General features: G+C 32.8%; 1 protein-coding gene across 7 annotated transcripts in view; it reads right to left on the bottom strand.

Moving 5' to 3' along the window:
• Positions 1-4,388: 4,388 nt before the first annotated feature.
• The window catches only part of LOC127848256 (solute carrier organic anion transporter family member 4A1-like), a 152,308-nt gene continuing 141,733 nt past the window's right edge, over positions 4,389-14,963 (bottom strand). For 4 of the 7 annotated variants that reach the window (XM_052380604.1, XM_052380600.1, XM_052380608.1 and 1 more), the window contains one exon: positions 11,540-14,592. In XM_052380604.1, coding sequence (XP_052236564.1) covers positions 14,162-14,592 — 431 coding nt within the window. In that variant the 3' untranslated portion in view covers positions 11,540-14,161. Of the gene's footprint in view, positions 5,302-5,683; positions 5,749-11,539; positions 14,593-14,963 lie in introns of those variants that run through there. The other 3 variants (XM_052380602.1, XM_052380603.1, XM_052380601.1) reach the window with 3 other exon arrangements.

Raw genomic sequence — 14,963 nt, 5'->3', positions numbered from 1 at the left:
ACAGAAATTATGTTGTTTTTTTAACCGATCAATAATCTGTAACTGCAAGATAAATGATGTACAGGAAATGCACAGAGAGCGACTTTCATTTTGTTCAAACGTTATCAAACTCTTAGTGAGTTTATAATCCTGTTAACATTTGTTCAAACGTTACCAAACTCTTAGTGAGTTTATAATCCTGGTAAGTACAAACTAAGTAAACTTTTGTTGGTTATATATTTGTTTTGAATTACCAAGATGAGTGTATGTATCTTTTTGCATGTTTATGAGAATTAATCAACAAAAACATTAGACAGTCGAAAAATTCCCAATACGAGGATAGCAATTGCAACTCGAAGCGACCGAAACTGCAAGATTGCAACTAAACTACAGTAAGTGAACCAATTCCGAAACAGGACCAGTTCCGCCACAACTATTACCGGTAATTTAGATTGATTGTGATGTTTATCATAGAATTTGGTCTAGTTTAAACTTCATTTACAAATCAAATACACACACACACACACACACGTGTGTGTGTGTGTGTGTGTGTGTGTGTGTGTGTGTGTGTGTGTGTGTGTGTGTGTGTGTGTGTGTGTGTGTGTGTGTGTGTGTGTGTGTGTGTGTGTGTGTGTGTGTGTGTGTGTGTGTGTGTGTGTGTGTGTGTGTGTGTGTGTGTGTGTGTGTGTGTGTGTGTGTGTGTGTGTGTGTGTGTGTGTGTGTGTGTGTGTGTGTGTGTGTGTGTGTGTGTGTGTGTGTGTGTGTGTGTGTTTGTGTGTGTGTGTGTGTGTGTGTGTGTGTGTGTGTGTGTGTGTGTGTGTGGTGTGTGTGTGTGTGTGTGTGTGTGTGTGTGTGTGTGTGTGTGTGTGTGTGTGTGTGTGTGTGTGTGTGTGTGTGTGTGTGTGTGTGTGTGTGTGTGTGTGTGTGTGTGTGTGTGTGTGTGTGTGTGTGTGTGTGTGTGTGTGTGTGTGTGTGTGTTGTGTGTGTGTGTGTGTGTGTGTGTGTGTGTGTGTGTGTGTGTGTGTGTGTGTGTGTGTGTGTGTGTGTGTGTGTGTGTGTGTGTGTAGCCACATAGTCAAGGGGGTGTTATTCTGTATGTTACTTCATAAAATGGTCATCCACACCTTGAAAAACTACCAATAAATAATGAAAATGGAAGAACTGTTCTTTAACACAGCACAGTTCAATAGATTTATTAGGAACAACAATTCACAATTTTGTCTTTCCTACATATTGATTAGGAGACATTTTGATTAGCTGCTGTTTGGCGATTGGTTTGTTAGTTTGTTGGTAGGCGAGTTGTTTGTTGATTTGTCCATATTTTATAACCTTGTTGTTTATGTGCAAAAATCATCATATTAAGGCGAAATTATACGATTTTGTATATGTGTTTAATAGTAATATATTGATAAATATGTTACAATAACACAAAGTAGGCAAGAAAAATTATACATTAAAGCCGAATTTCATAAAATGCAGCAAAGACAAATTAGCGCCCCGAGCCGATTGTGACGTACATATTTTCCTACAATAACCGAAGCATTCGTGTTTGTATTAGGATCGGAGTTAGTGTTCGTGTGTCGTATGAACAGATATCGTTGCAGGAATTCAAAAAAACCCGTTAAACTAAGTTTAGATTCACATCGTACATGTATGGTATACATGCTGGCGAATTCGGCTGTACAGCCGTTTTCAATTTCAGAATTAAATATCTGGCTTATTTCGCATTTGTTCGACACATGTTCTTCTTAACTTTAATTTATATTGAAATATGTATATAATAAGTTTTTTACACATTTAATATAAATTCATAAATATTTGACAAAATCGTATAATCTCGCTTTAAGGCAGAGTGTCTGAAGCAAAACCCGGTTTAAGCAAAACCCAGTTTACTACAAGTAAACTGTTAAAGGTAAAGGTCACATTGGAAAATTGTGCATTTTACTTATAAGTATGTAGTGAAAGTACATGCTTGTGTCTGGCCCAAAATCTAATTGTTAATGATGTTATCTCGAAATAAATTGGCACACATTGATCATAATGTGAAGTGCAAAAGCCAATTCTCTGGCTTAAAGGTAAATTACTCCATGTTTTTACTGTTTTTGTTAGTAAATTCATCATTATAAATTCTTAATTTTCCTATTAACCACAGGAAATGATAAACTATAATATATAACTATAACCTTGTTTGAGACAAAATCATATCTATTTAAGAATTAAATATATTCACTGACACAAGTTTTACATAAATCAAAGTACAACAAAGAATATTTATGTCCACATTCCTTTTACTTTATATGACAGAACAACTAAGTACGCAAGTACAAAAAATGACATATGTTTGCTAAACAGATCTGAAAATAAATAAAAAATACATACAAAATATGGCCTGCAGAGTACAAACAAATCTTCCAAAATAATTTACAGAGCCTACAGCATAATTATTTACATAATGATCAAAACAAGCACTGTGCACCAAAAATACAATACAAACATAGAAACACTGTAAATATATTTATTAAATCAAACCTCATTTTGTACAAACAAATTTATTATTGTAAATATATCATATACGGTAGGTAATACAACTCTATTTGTTTGCAAAACATCTTGATTCTGTTATGCCACTGTTTAAAATATATAGCTTTAATAAGCTAAAAATAATCACTATTATTGAGATATTATCTATATTTATTTTCCACATTTGGAAGAAATAAACTTCCTTTGATATGTTTCTGAAGTAAACTTACACATCACAGATACAACTAAGCTATTGCACAGATTTGTGTTAATAATATTAACAACTGTCATCTAAATAAAACTGTTGATTATTGTGAAAAAAATCAGTTTAAAAAAATGTCATTTAATGCATTTAACTGACCACCTCACATTTGGCAAAATCTAAATACTTTTAAAATCAAGTAAACTAAATTATTCGAAAATTGTACTTTTGATGGGATTGTAATTAAATCTGATTTCTTTTATTGCAAAGGCCATTGCTCTCCAAATGTGCCTCTCGAGCTTTAAAATTCTGCAGCATATGTGTATGCTTTATAACTTATACTTATTTTTCATCTTATCAATGAATAGGCAAGCAAAGCTTTTTTTTTAAATCTATTTTGATTTATTCATAAACAAAACAATCTTTATGATGTCTATTGACTGAAGGTCATAAGTTTTCTGAGACCAGAGTACAAAGCTAAATCCAATTAAAAATATGTTGGCATATTGTTTGCATGTGAACAGTTTATAGATTTAAGTATTATTTCCCTTTTATTTGACACTCACGTGCTGATACCTTTTTCTGGAAAAGACTACAACATCTAAGGAAGCTTCTGTCATTATATTTAGTTATTCCTAAACACATTCATTTTTTAATTGTGTTTTATATAATTATTGTGTTAACATATTAATTCATGGAAAAAGATCTTTATAATACTGTAAAAACTGTGTATGTCCAAACCTGATGCATATTTTATTAAAATAAATATGTTTATGTTAGTATGTTCAAATGGATTTAATTTGCCCTTTTCTACAATATTTATTCATATCATGGCTAAAACTCACACTTTTTCTTTGATAGCTGGGGTACGGGGGCCCGTATTCAACCCATTCTTAGACTTAAAAATTCAGAAGAGACTTAGAACCAAGAACAATTCAATGCATGCTACAAATTTTGATTTTGCCATTGATTAACAATTTGTTCTAAATGAAGAATTATGTATTGAGAAGATGTTAAATGTGGAGCTTTACTCCCCATTAGTGTATTTATAGAAAGGTTCAATTTTAAGCATATTCCTTTTTTTACTTAAGTCTAAGAATTGATGTGTTGATGAATACGGGACTGGTAACCCCTGGCACATACTTCTGCCAGTAACTAGCAACTGCCCTACTTGATTCAGAGGTAGTAGAGAATGGCTGCAGAAGAATTTCATGCCCAATCACCACAAGTCGTGGCCAGGCCGGGGATAAAAACATCCATCCTCCGATTTGTATTCCAGCTCTCTACCGACAGAGCTAGCTGCCTTGGTAAATTTACAGCTCAATGTGTATGCCTAAGATTTAGACGTTTACTGGATAATATATAAACACAAATTAACAACAGTTATTCTATACATATACAGTAAACAGTTTAATGTAATAATGATATTATGAGACCAAAGAATGATGATCATGTTAAGCCCCAACACATTCACCTGACACTGATATGACCCATAAACACCTTAAACCTTTATAAACGCAATTGGATGATTTGTAGTCTCTAAGAAAATCTTATTTAACTTCAAATCTTTACTTAAGTTTTAAAAGTTTCATTTCCAACCATAAGATTACTTGAGTAAAGATTTGAAATTTAATAAGATTTTCTTAGAGACTACAAATAATCAAAGGGGTCTGTAAAGGTTAAAGTTGTTTAACCTGACATTGATATGCACCATAAACAACTTAAACCTTTGTAGACGCACTTTGATTATTTGTAGTCTCTTATAAAATTTCAAATCTTTACTCAAGTAATCTTTAATCAAGTTTTAAATGCTTCATTTTCAACCATAAGATACTGATGCGCAGCAAACAGCATAAGAGTAACTCGCAGTCTGTTCAGGTTTATGCTGGTTGCAAAAGCCATTTGCACTTTGCTTCTGGTGGAGAAAGGGTTAAACAATTGTATTAAGTACAAAAACTCATTCAAAATGATAAATAATTTTGACAATATCTGATACCATTTTTATTGTGTCAATTCAGAATCCCCATTTAATAACAGTTCTGGAATCTATAAATATGTAGACGAATCAATCCATGTGTTCATTTTAAACACAGCTGAAGAATAAAATGTTTGATTTAATGAATGCCAGGTTTATTATGCTTAGCTATCCGTCCAAACTGCTGCAGTGGGTCACAACTTTGACCAATCAGTAACCTTTCTCTCCGTTGGAGAGGCAGGGGTCGTTGGAGAACTGTCAGACAACAAAGTCACGGCTGTGTGTACACTTTGATTACTTTTGCAGTTTTTTGATGTTGAGTAACTCAACACTGTTGGCGTGGGTGGGGGAGGGGAATCGTCTTTTTCAGTGTCAGAGATTTTACAACCTTTATCACTGCTGTCATCTGATTCTGTGTCACTTCTTGGCACTTTGTATAAAATATAAGCTAGGAAGAACAACAAAGTTGATAGAAATTTTGTGCTTAAAATGATAGCCAGCATGTTGTGGCTCATCTGTTGGTTGTCGTACGCAAAACAGGACCCTTGCTGCTCACACTTGACCTGCCAAAGTTTGCAGGTGATGTCAATGAGCTTGCCAAATAGTATTGGACCTGGTATCGATCCTGCAAGAACAAGTACAAACTATTGTAATGAAACTGCACATGTCTATGGTTAGGTAGACTAACAAAATCAAATTTGTTAAATCTCTTCGAAACATTTATTAGAACCAAATACAGTTATGCCAGAGCAGGGTACATTTATGCCAAGCACTGGATACAATGATTTGAGAAATGGGCAGATATATATCAATAAGGGATTCACAGGTAGACTTCCCTTCTATAAAGGGATGGGTAAAAAGTCTATTTGTACAGGTTATTTGTAAAATAAGGATGTTTAAACAGGTATATCATCCTGTTATCACATGAAACAATATCTCTTTTGTTACAATTTAAGAGAATTCATTTTAAGAGTTTTTTGAAGAATGTAGTTGACAATTATACCAACCAAGGCAGCGTGCAATGATCCACTGTATTCCAAGACCTAACGACCTCTGCTCATTGGGAATACATCTGTAAACACAAAATGTATTGCTTTACAATATTTTCTATTATATCTGGTCAGCAAGTGCAGATTCACATTATCTCTTTTCATTTTAATATTAGGGTTCATACCTAGATTTTTCTCATGTGAGCTCAACAAAAACCAAATGCTTTGTCATTCTGTAAAAATTCATTGTGCTGCGGCGCTTGATTTTCAGACAATGACATCGCGATGCTTGAAAAGTTAACAGGCCATTGCAAGCTCTGATCCGAATGTTGTCTGCATTCTGGCATCGACCAATCCTTATAAGTTTAAAGTTCATAATAATAGATTTGGTAAGACGCGAGCACGATTTATGGGTCGTTTATAGGGGTCAATTATGGTGTGTATCCCCTAATAATGGTCTATAATGATCGATTATTACCGGTACACATGACGTAAGAGCAATTAAAGGTATGCTCGATTTTGTTGTTGTTTCATTTTAATTGCACACGACTATTCACAAAATTAACAGTCATCGTTGTTTGTTGCGGAAGTTGAATAACAGAACATAACACGTGTTTTATTATTCCTTGCGGTGGAACAAAACAAAGCGTGATTAAGAAGATTCATGTCAAGTTAATCATATAATTTTAGTAAAACACGGTATACATTTCAGCGTAATTTAAGTTATACAATGTATTTACAAATAATTGAAGTCAAGCGTCTCACTTGATTTCTCCCGCAAACTTACAATGTTTTCACACTATTTTCTCAAACGCGACTAAATTAACAGTACCAACATAACATGCATTCACATCAAATAGCTTATTCGATATTTTCGGAAAACGCTAAATACCTGCAACAAAGTTTTCTTTGTTTTGATGCACGAAATAATGATACGATCGAATATACGACCAGTCCCCGCGTCTGGGAAATCTGCAATTGCACATTTCTTTGTCAGTACTTCTAATTATCGTCGCTGTCAGAGAGTGAAATAAGTGAAAGTGTCAAGGACGTTTTAGTGAGCCTCAGACCTCCAACCCACGAACCAAAAGTCTCAAACAGCAAGTCAGTGGCAGCAATATTGTCCAATGTTGTCCATGGGTAACAGAAGTTGAAGGAGGTAAGAATATCCTTACTTAACTAAACTTTTTATAAGTATGTAGTGAAATCAACGCAAAGTGAAATCGCACGTGAATAATTATTAAAAACAGACAGATATTGTGTTGAATCAAATATTAGACACTACAGATGATAACATTTAAATATGAAATCATATCTTAATGTAATTTTATAAACATATACAAGACTTTAAAATAAAACAGTTGTTTGAAAAATAATCCACCCTTTTAAGTTTTATTGTGCTCTTTGTGTATTCTTCACATGTGCAGATCGGTGCGTTCAGAAGTCGGTACTGCTCCTTGGGTACTTGACTAGACTGTCAATAATATTCGTTATAACAAACGAAAAATGATTTTTTGCTTAAGCATCTCTTAGTGTTAAGTCAATGAGATTTAACATTCTAATTTCAGAATAATTTTACATTTTGTTTGTAATATAGACTGCGAGTAGGCTTAAGCACAATGAAAGGGGGTAAAAACAGAAAATTCTGCTCGCCTGAAGTCTGCTGTCCGCAACGCTCAGGTGATGGTCAGCATTTAAAGACCAGACAATGAGGCAGTGGACTTAGGAAGACTGGTGGATGCCTGGCACCAGGAGAAACCTCAGAGAAAAGGTGTTCCAAGTGAAAATTGTATATATGTACACGTGTGGTAAAAAATGTAACTTTACTATTGTGGTGTTTTCAAAAAAAATCATTTTAGTGCGTTCTAATGCCTACTGTTATTTTTCTTGTTATTTTATAATATAAATTATGACTTTAATATAATAAATTAAGGAAAAATAAATAAACAATAAAATAAGTTTTAATGTTTTCATAGCTCCAAATTAGAGTGAATTGTATATAGGAACATGTAGAAAAAAGTGGTTAAATATCTCCTAAGAATTGTGTATTGTGATTAAGAAAATGTAGAAAAAAAGAAGCTTAATGGGCACCCTTTTGAATAAACCCCCATTCCGCCATGTCTTGTCGCTGTGCTCGACCAAAATCCTGGGGAAATGCCTATATATATATTGTCAACACAAACATTGTTTTATTGTATGAAGGTAACAAATGTGGCCCTCGGAGTGTTTATGTTTTTTTAATAATATAAGATCTGGTTAAATAAATTGAAATTGACTTTTTGCGTCATTTTCCATTGTAAAATACAAACTGTTTTGGTAAGATTAAACCTTGGTTAATAACAATACTAATAATTTTTTTCAGATTGCAGCCAAAGTGTCCTTACTGGTAATAGGTTTATAGTATTAGCTAAAAACATTTCATTCCTGGAAAATATGACTGTTGAAAGTACTGCCTGGATTCTAGTCGGCCAGTTGGTACGAAAAATGCCTTAATCATCAGATTGGGTATTTTTACGTATGGGTATTTTCCACTATCACACATTTTCCGGTATAAACACGAGTGTTGCGTATGCTCAGGGTAAGTTACATGTTTTGTATAAATTGATTTAAATTCAAGACAAGCCTAATTTTAGTGTTTATGACAATACAAATATTTAAAATAAGCAAACTTCACATTCATACTCAATAGTTTTCATCCACTTCAATTGATTCCTAAATTCATTCATTTCAACTGATCCCTAAATATTTCTCTTCATTAAACATGTTAATCAATTCTGATTAAATCCAAATGTTCTCATTTTTTTTTGTTTTTTTTGTTGTTGATGTTTTTTGTATAAATATGTATACTGTAAAAGGATATCAAAGATATGTAGGCAGTCATACCCACTAAAATATTATAATCAATTTATATTTAACTTACATATGATATCACAACAAGAGACAGTTTCAATTAATGAATGAGCTTGGCATTTTATAATGTAGTTACAGGTTTGATTGATCCATTTTTCTATGGAGAATGCATTTCAGAACATAAAATGATCGTTGGAGAAAAATATGAAAAAGGTTATTATGAAAATTACACTACATAATTTTATTTCAGGTATCAATATTTCATTTCAATAGTGTTACGAAATGTGTAGTTTGAAAATTTGAAAGGGGTTCTTATCATGTTAGGTGCTGTATAATAGAGTCAAATGTGAAAGTTGAAAATAGCCTATCAAATAATACCGTGTATCGAGCCGGTCCTAGTATTTTTCATTTTGTTTACTTTAAGGGGGCTCTCATAACCCCACACACATAATGTGCTTGCATTATTATGTTTAACTAACATTACTTAGATTCAGAAACAACAACAAAGATAACCAAAATGACCAAAGATCGTGTAAAGATCAACTAAAATAATCACATTGTATCCGTATTCAATACATTTTATTGGGACTGTTAATAACATTTGTACATAAATTGCAAATTGAAGCAGACGACTGTATAAGTGTTAACACAATGCGTTCATGTATTCCAAAAAAATACTTTCCTGTTCTCTTGATTTTAAGAAAACGTTGCATGAAATAATTGGACGTCGACTTTATCAAATCTTTTTATAGAAACATATATTCTGAAATTTGTTTGAACTAATGGCGAACATTTATGTTAATGAAATTCTTTAACCTTTTTATGTGCACATGCTGCTAAAAAAATTGACCGATAGAACAGAATCTTGTTAAATTGTAAAAAGAAGTTCTAAAGTTTAATTACTTTTTAAGTTAACAATATGAAATATGTTCAGTGAATCATTTTTTTAGGTTTTGTTGACCCATGTATAACGCAATTGAGTACTCTCCTTTTTCGGTGTGCAGTTACGATACAAGATCACCATGCGAGAAGTGAATGTTATGGCAAATGTGTATGGAACTTTCTGCTTTAAGTGGTTAAATACGCTGTAAGTAAACGAATTTGACATGGATTTAATTGGAATATAATACACCTTTCAAAGTGCTTCGTATATTGCTGCATTGTTTGCATAAATACAGAAATTATGTTGTTTTTTTAACCGATCAATAATCTGTAACTGCAAGATAAATGATGTACAGGAAATGCACAGAGAGCGACTTTCATTTTGTTCAAACGTTATCAAACTCTTAGTGAGTTTATAATCCTGTTAACATTTGTTCAAACGTTACCAAACTCTTAGTGAGTTTATAATCCTGGTAAGTACAAACTAAGTAAACTTTTGTTGGTTATATATTTGTTTTGAATTACCAAGATGAGTGTATGTATCTTTTTGCATGTTTATGAGAATTAATCAACAAAAACATTAGACAGTCGAAAAATTCCCAATACGAGGATAGCAATTGCAACTCGAAGCGACCGAAACTGCAAGATTGCAACTAAACTACAGTAAGTAAACCAATTCCGAAACAGGACCAGTTCCGCCACAACTATTACCGGTAATTTAGATTGATTGTGATGTTTATCATAGAATTTGGTCTAGTTTAAACTTCATTTACAAATCAAATACACACACGCACACACACACGCGTGTGTGTGTGTGTGTGTGTGTGTGTGTGTGTGTGTGTGTGTGTGTGTGTGTGTGTGTGTGTGTGTGCGTGTGCGTGTGCGTGTGCGTGTGCGTGTGCGTGTGCGTGTGTGTGTGTGTGTGTGTGTGTGTGTAGCCACATAGTCAAGGGGGTGTTATTCTGTATGTTACTTCATAAAATGGTCATCCACACCTTGAAAAACTACCAATAAATAATGAAAATGGAAGAACTGTTCTTTAACACAGCACAGTTCAATAGATTTCTTAGGAACAACAATTTACAATTTTGTCTTTCCTACATATTGATTAGGAGACATTTTGATTAGCTGCTGTTTGGCGATTGGTTTGTTAGTTTGTTGGTAGGCGAGTTGTTTGTTGATTTGTCCATATTTTATAACCTTGTTGTTTATGTGCAAAAATCATCATATTAAGGCGAAATTATACGATTTTGTATATGTGTTTAATAGTAATATATTGATAAATATGTTACAATAACACAAAGTAGGCAAGAAAAATTATACATTAAAGCCGAATTTCATAAAATGCAGCAAAGACAAATTAGCGCCCCGAGCCGATTGTGACGTACATATTTTCCTACAATAACCGAAGCATTCGTGTTTGTATTAGGATCGGAGTTAGTGTTCGTGTGTCGTATGAACAGATATCGTTGCAGGAATTCAAAAAAACCCGTTAAACTAAGTTTAGATTCACATCGTACATGTATGGTATACATGCTGGCGAATTCGGCTGTACAGCCGTTTTCAATTTCAGAATTAAATATCTGGCTTATTTCGCATTTGTTCGACACATGTTCTTCTTAACTTTAATTTATATTGAAATATGTATATAATAAGTTTTTTTACACATTTAATATAAATTCATAAATATTTGACAAAATCGTATAATCTCGCTTTAAGGCAGAGTGTCTGAAGCAAAACCCGGTTTAAGCAAAACCCAGTTTACTACAAGTAAACTGTTAAAGGTAAAGGTCACATTGGAAAATTGTGCATTTTACTTATAAGTATGTAGTGAAAGTACATGCTTGTGTCTGGCCCAAAATCTAATTGTTAATGATGTTATCTCGAAATAAATTGGCACACATTGATCATAATGTGAAGTGCAAAAGCCAATTCTCTGGCTTAAAGGTAAATTACTCCATGTTTTTACTGTTTTTGTTAGTAAATTCATCATTATAAATTCTTAATTTTCCTATTAACCACAGGAAATGATAAACTATAATATATAACTATAACCTTGTTTGAGACAAAATCATATCTATTTAAGAATTAAATATATTCACTGACACAAGTTTTACATAAATCAAAGTACAACAAAGAATATTTATGTCCACATTTCTTTTACTTTATATGACAGAACAACTAAGTACGCAAGTACAAAAAATGACATATGTTTGCTAAACAGATCTGAAAATAAATAAAAAATACATACAAAATATGACCTGCAGAGTACAAACAAATCTTCCAAAATAATTTACAGAGCCTACAGCATAATTATTTACATAATGATCAAAACAAGCACTGTGCACCAAAAATACAATACAAACATAGAAACACTGTAAATATATTTATTAAATCAAACCTCATTTTGTACAAACAAATTTATTATTGTAAATATATCATATACGGTAGGTAATACAACTCTATTTGTTTGCAAAACATCTTGATTCTGTTATGCCACTGTTTAAAATATATAGCTTTAATAAGCTAAAAATAATCACTATTATTGAGATATTATCTATATTTATTTTCCACATTTGGAAGAAATAAACTTCCTTTGATATGTTTCTGAAGTAAACTTACACATCACAGATACAACTAAGCTATTGCACAGATTTGTGTTAATAATATTAACAACTGTCATCTAAATAAAACTGTTGATTATTGTGAAAAAAATCAGTTTAAAAAAATGTCATTTAATGCATTTAACTGACCACCTCACATTTGGCAAAATCTAAATACTTTTAAAATCAAGTAAACTAAATTATTCGAAAATTGTACTTTTGATGGGATTGTAATTAAATCTGATTTCTTTTATTGCAAAAGCCATTGCTCTCCAAATGTGCCTCTCGAGCTTTAAAATTCTGCAGCATATGTGTATGCTTTATAACTTATACTTATTTTTCATCTTATCAATGAATAGGCAAGCAAAGCTTTTTTTTCAAATCTATTTTGATTTATTCATAAACAAAACAATCTTTATGATGTCTATTGACTGAAGGTCATAAGTTTTCTGAGACCAGAGTACAAAGCTAAATCCAATTAAAAATATGTTGGCATATTGTTTGCATGTGAACAGTTTATAGATTTAAGTATTATTTCCCTTTTATTTGACACTCACGTGCTGATACCTTTTTCTGGAAAAGACTACAACATCTAAGGAAGCTTCTGTCATTATATTTAGTTATTCCTAAACACATTCATTTTTTAATTGTGTTTTATATAATTATTGTGTTAACATATTAATTCATGGAAGAAGATCTTTATAATACTGTAAAAACTGTGTATGTCCAAACCTGATGCATATTTTATTAAAATAAATATGTTTATGTTAGTACGTTCAAATGGATTTAATTTGCCCTTTTCTACAATATTTATTAATATCATGGCTAAAACTCACACTTTTTCTTTGATAGCTGGGGTACGGGGGCCCGTATTCAACCCATTCTTAGACTTAAAAATTCAGAAGAGACTTAGAACCAAGAACAATTCAATGCATGCTACAAATTTTGATTTTGCCATTGATTAACAATTTGTTCTAAATGAAGAATTATGTATTGAGAAGATGTTAAATGTGGAGCTTTACTCCCCATTAGTGTATTTATAGAAAGGTTCAATTTTAAGCATATTCCTTTTTTTTACTTAAGTCTAAGAATTGATGTGTTGATGAATACGGGACTGGTAACCCCTGGCACATACTTCTGCCAGTAACTAGCAACTGCCCTACTTGATTCAGAGGTAGTAGAGAATGGCTGCAGAAGAATTTCATGCCCAATCACCACAAGTCGTGGCCAGGCCGGGGATAAAAACATCCATCCTCCGATTTGTATTCCAGCTCTCTACCGACAGAGCTAGCTGCCTTGGTAAATTTACAGCTCAATGTGTATGCCTAAGATTTAGACGTTTACTGGATAATATATAAACACAAATTAACAACAGTTATTCTATACATATACAGTAAACAGTTTAATGTAATAATGATATTATGAGACCAAAGAATGATGATCATGTTAAGCCCCAACACATTCACCTGACACTGATATGACCCATAAACACCTTAAACCTTTATAAACGCAATTGGATGATTTGTAGTCTCTAAGAAAATCTTATTTAACTTCAAATCTTTACTTAAGTTTTAAAAGTTTCATTTCCAACCATAAGATTACTTGAGTAAAGATTTGAAATTTAATAAGATTTTCTTAGAGACTACAAATAATCAAAGGGGTCTATAAAGGTTAAAGTTGTTTAACCTGACATTGATATGCACCATAAACAACTTAAACCTTTGTAGACGCACTTTGATTATTTGTAGTCTCTTATAAAATTTCAAATCTTTACTCAAGTAATCTTTAATCAAGTTTTAAATGCTTCATTTTCAACCATAAGATACTGATGCGCAGCAAACAGCATAAGAGTAACTCGCAGTCTGTTCAGGTTTATGCTGGTTGCAAAAGCCATTTGCACTTTGCTTCTGGTGGAGAAAGGGTTAAACAATTGTATTAAGTACAAAAACTCATTCAAAATGATAAATAATTTTGACAATATCTGATACCATTTTTATTGTGTCAATTCAGAATCCCCATTTAATAACAGTTCTGGAATCTATAAATATGTAGACGAATCAATCCATGTGTTCATTTTAAACACAGCTGAAGAATAAAATGTTTGATTTAATGAATGCCAGGTTTATTATGCTTAGCTATCCGTCCAAACTGCTGCAGTGGGTCACAACTTTGACCAATCAGTAACCTTTCTCTCCGTTGGAGAGGCAGGGGTCGTTGGAGAACTGTCAGACAACAAAGTCACGGCTGTGTGTACACTTTGATTACTTTTGCAGTTTTTTGATGTTGAGTAACTCAACGCTGTTGGCGTGGGTGGGGGAGGGGAATCGTCTTTTTCAGTGTCAGAGATTTTACAACCTTTATCACTGCTGTCATCTGATTCTGTGTCACTTCTTGGCACTTTGTATAAAATATAAGCTAGGAAGAAAAACAAAGTTGATAGAAATTTTGTGCTTAAAATGATAGCCAGCATGTTGTGGCTCATCTGTTGGTTGTCGTACGCAAAACAGGACCCTTGCTGCTCACACTTGACCTGCCAAAGTTTGCAGGTGATGTCAATGAGCTTGCCAAATAGTATTGGACCTGGTATCGATCCTGCAAGAACAAGTACAAACTATTGTAATGAAACTGCACATGTCTATGGTTAGGTAGACTAACAAAATCAAATTTGTTAAATCTCTTCGAAACATTTATTAGAACCAAATACAGTTATGCCAGAGCAGGGTACATTTATGCCAAGCACTGGATACAATGATTTGAGAAATGGGCAGATATATATCAATAAGGGATTCACAGGTAGACTTCCCTTCTATAAAGGGATGGGTAAAAAGTCTATTTGTACAGGTTATTTGTAAAATAAGGATGTTTAAACAGGTATATCATCCTGTTATCACATGAAACAATATCTCTTTTGTTACAATTTAAGAGAATTCATTTTAAGAGTTTTTTGAAGAATGTAGTTGACA

Source organism: Dreissena polymorpha, chromosome 10 (assembly GCF_020536995.1).
Source record: "Dreissena polymorpha isolate Duluth1 chromosome 10, UMN_Dpol_1.0, whole genome shotgun sequence".
NCBI classification, from domain to species: domain Eukaryota; kingdom Metazoa; phylum Mollusca; class Bivalvia; order Myida; family Dreissenidae; genus Dreissena; species Dreissena polymorpha.
This window is presented reverse-complemented; position numbering and strand designations above follow the sequence as displayed.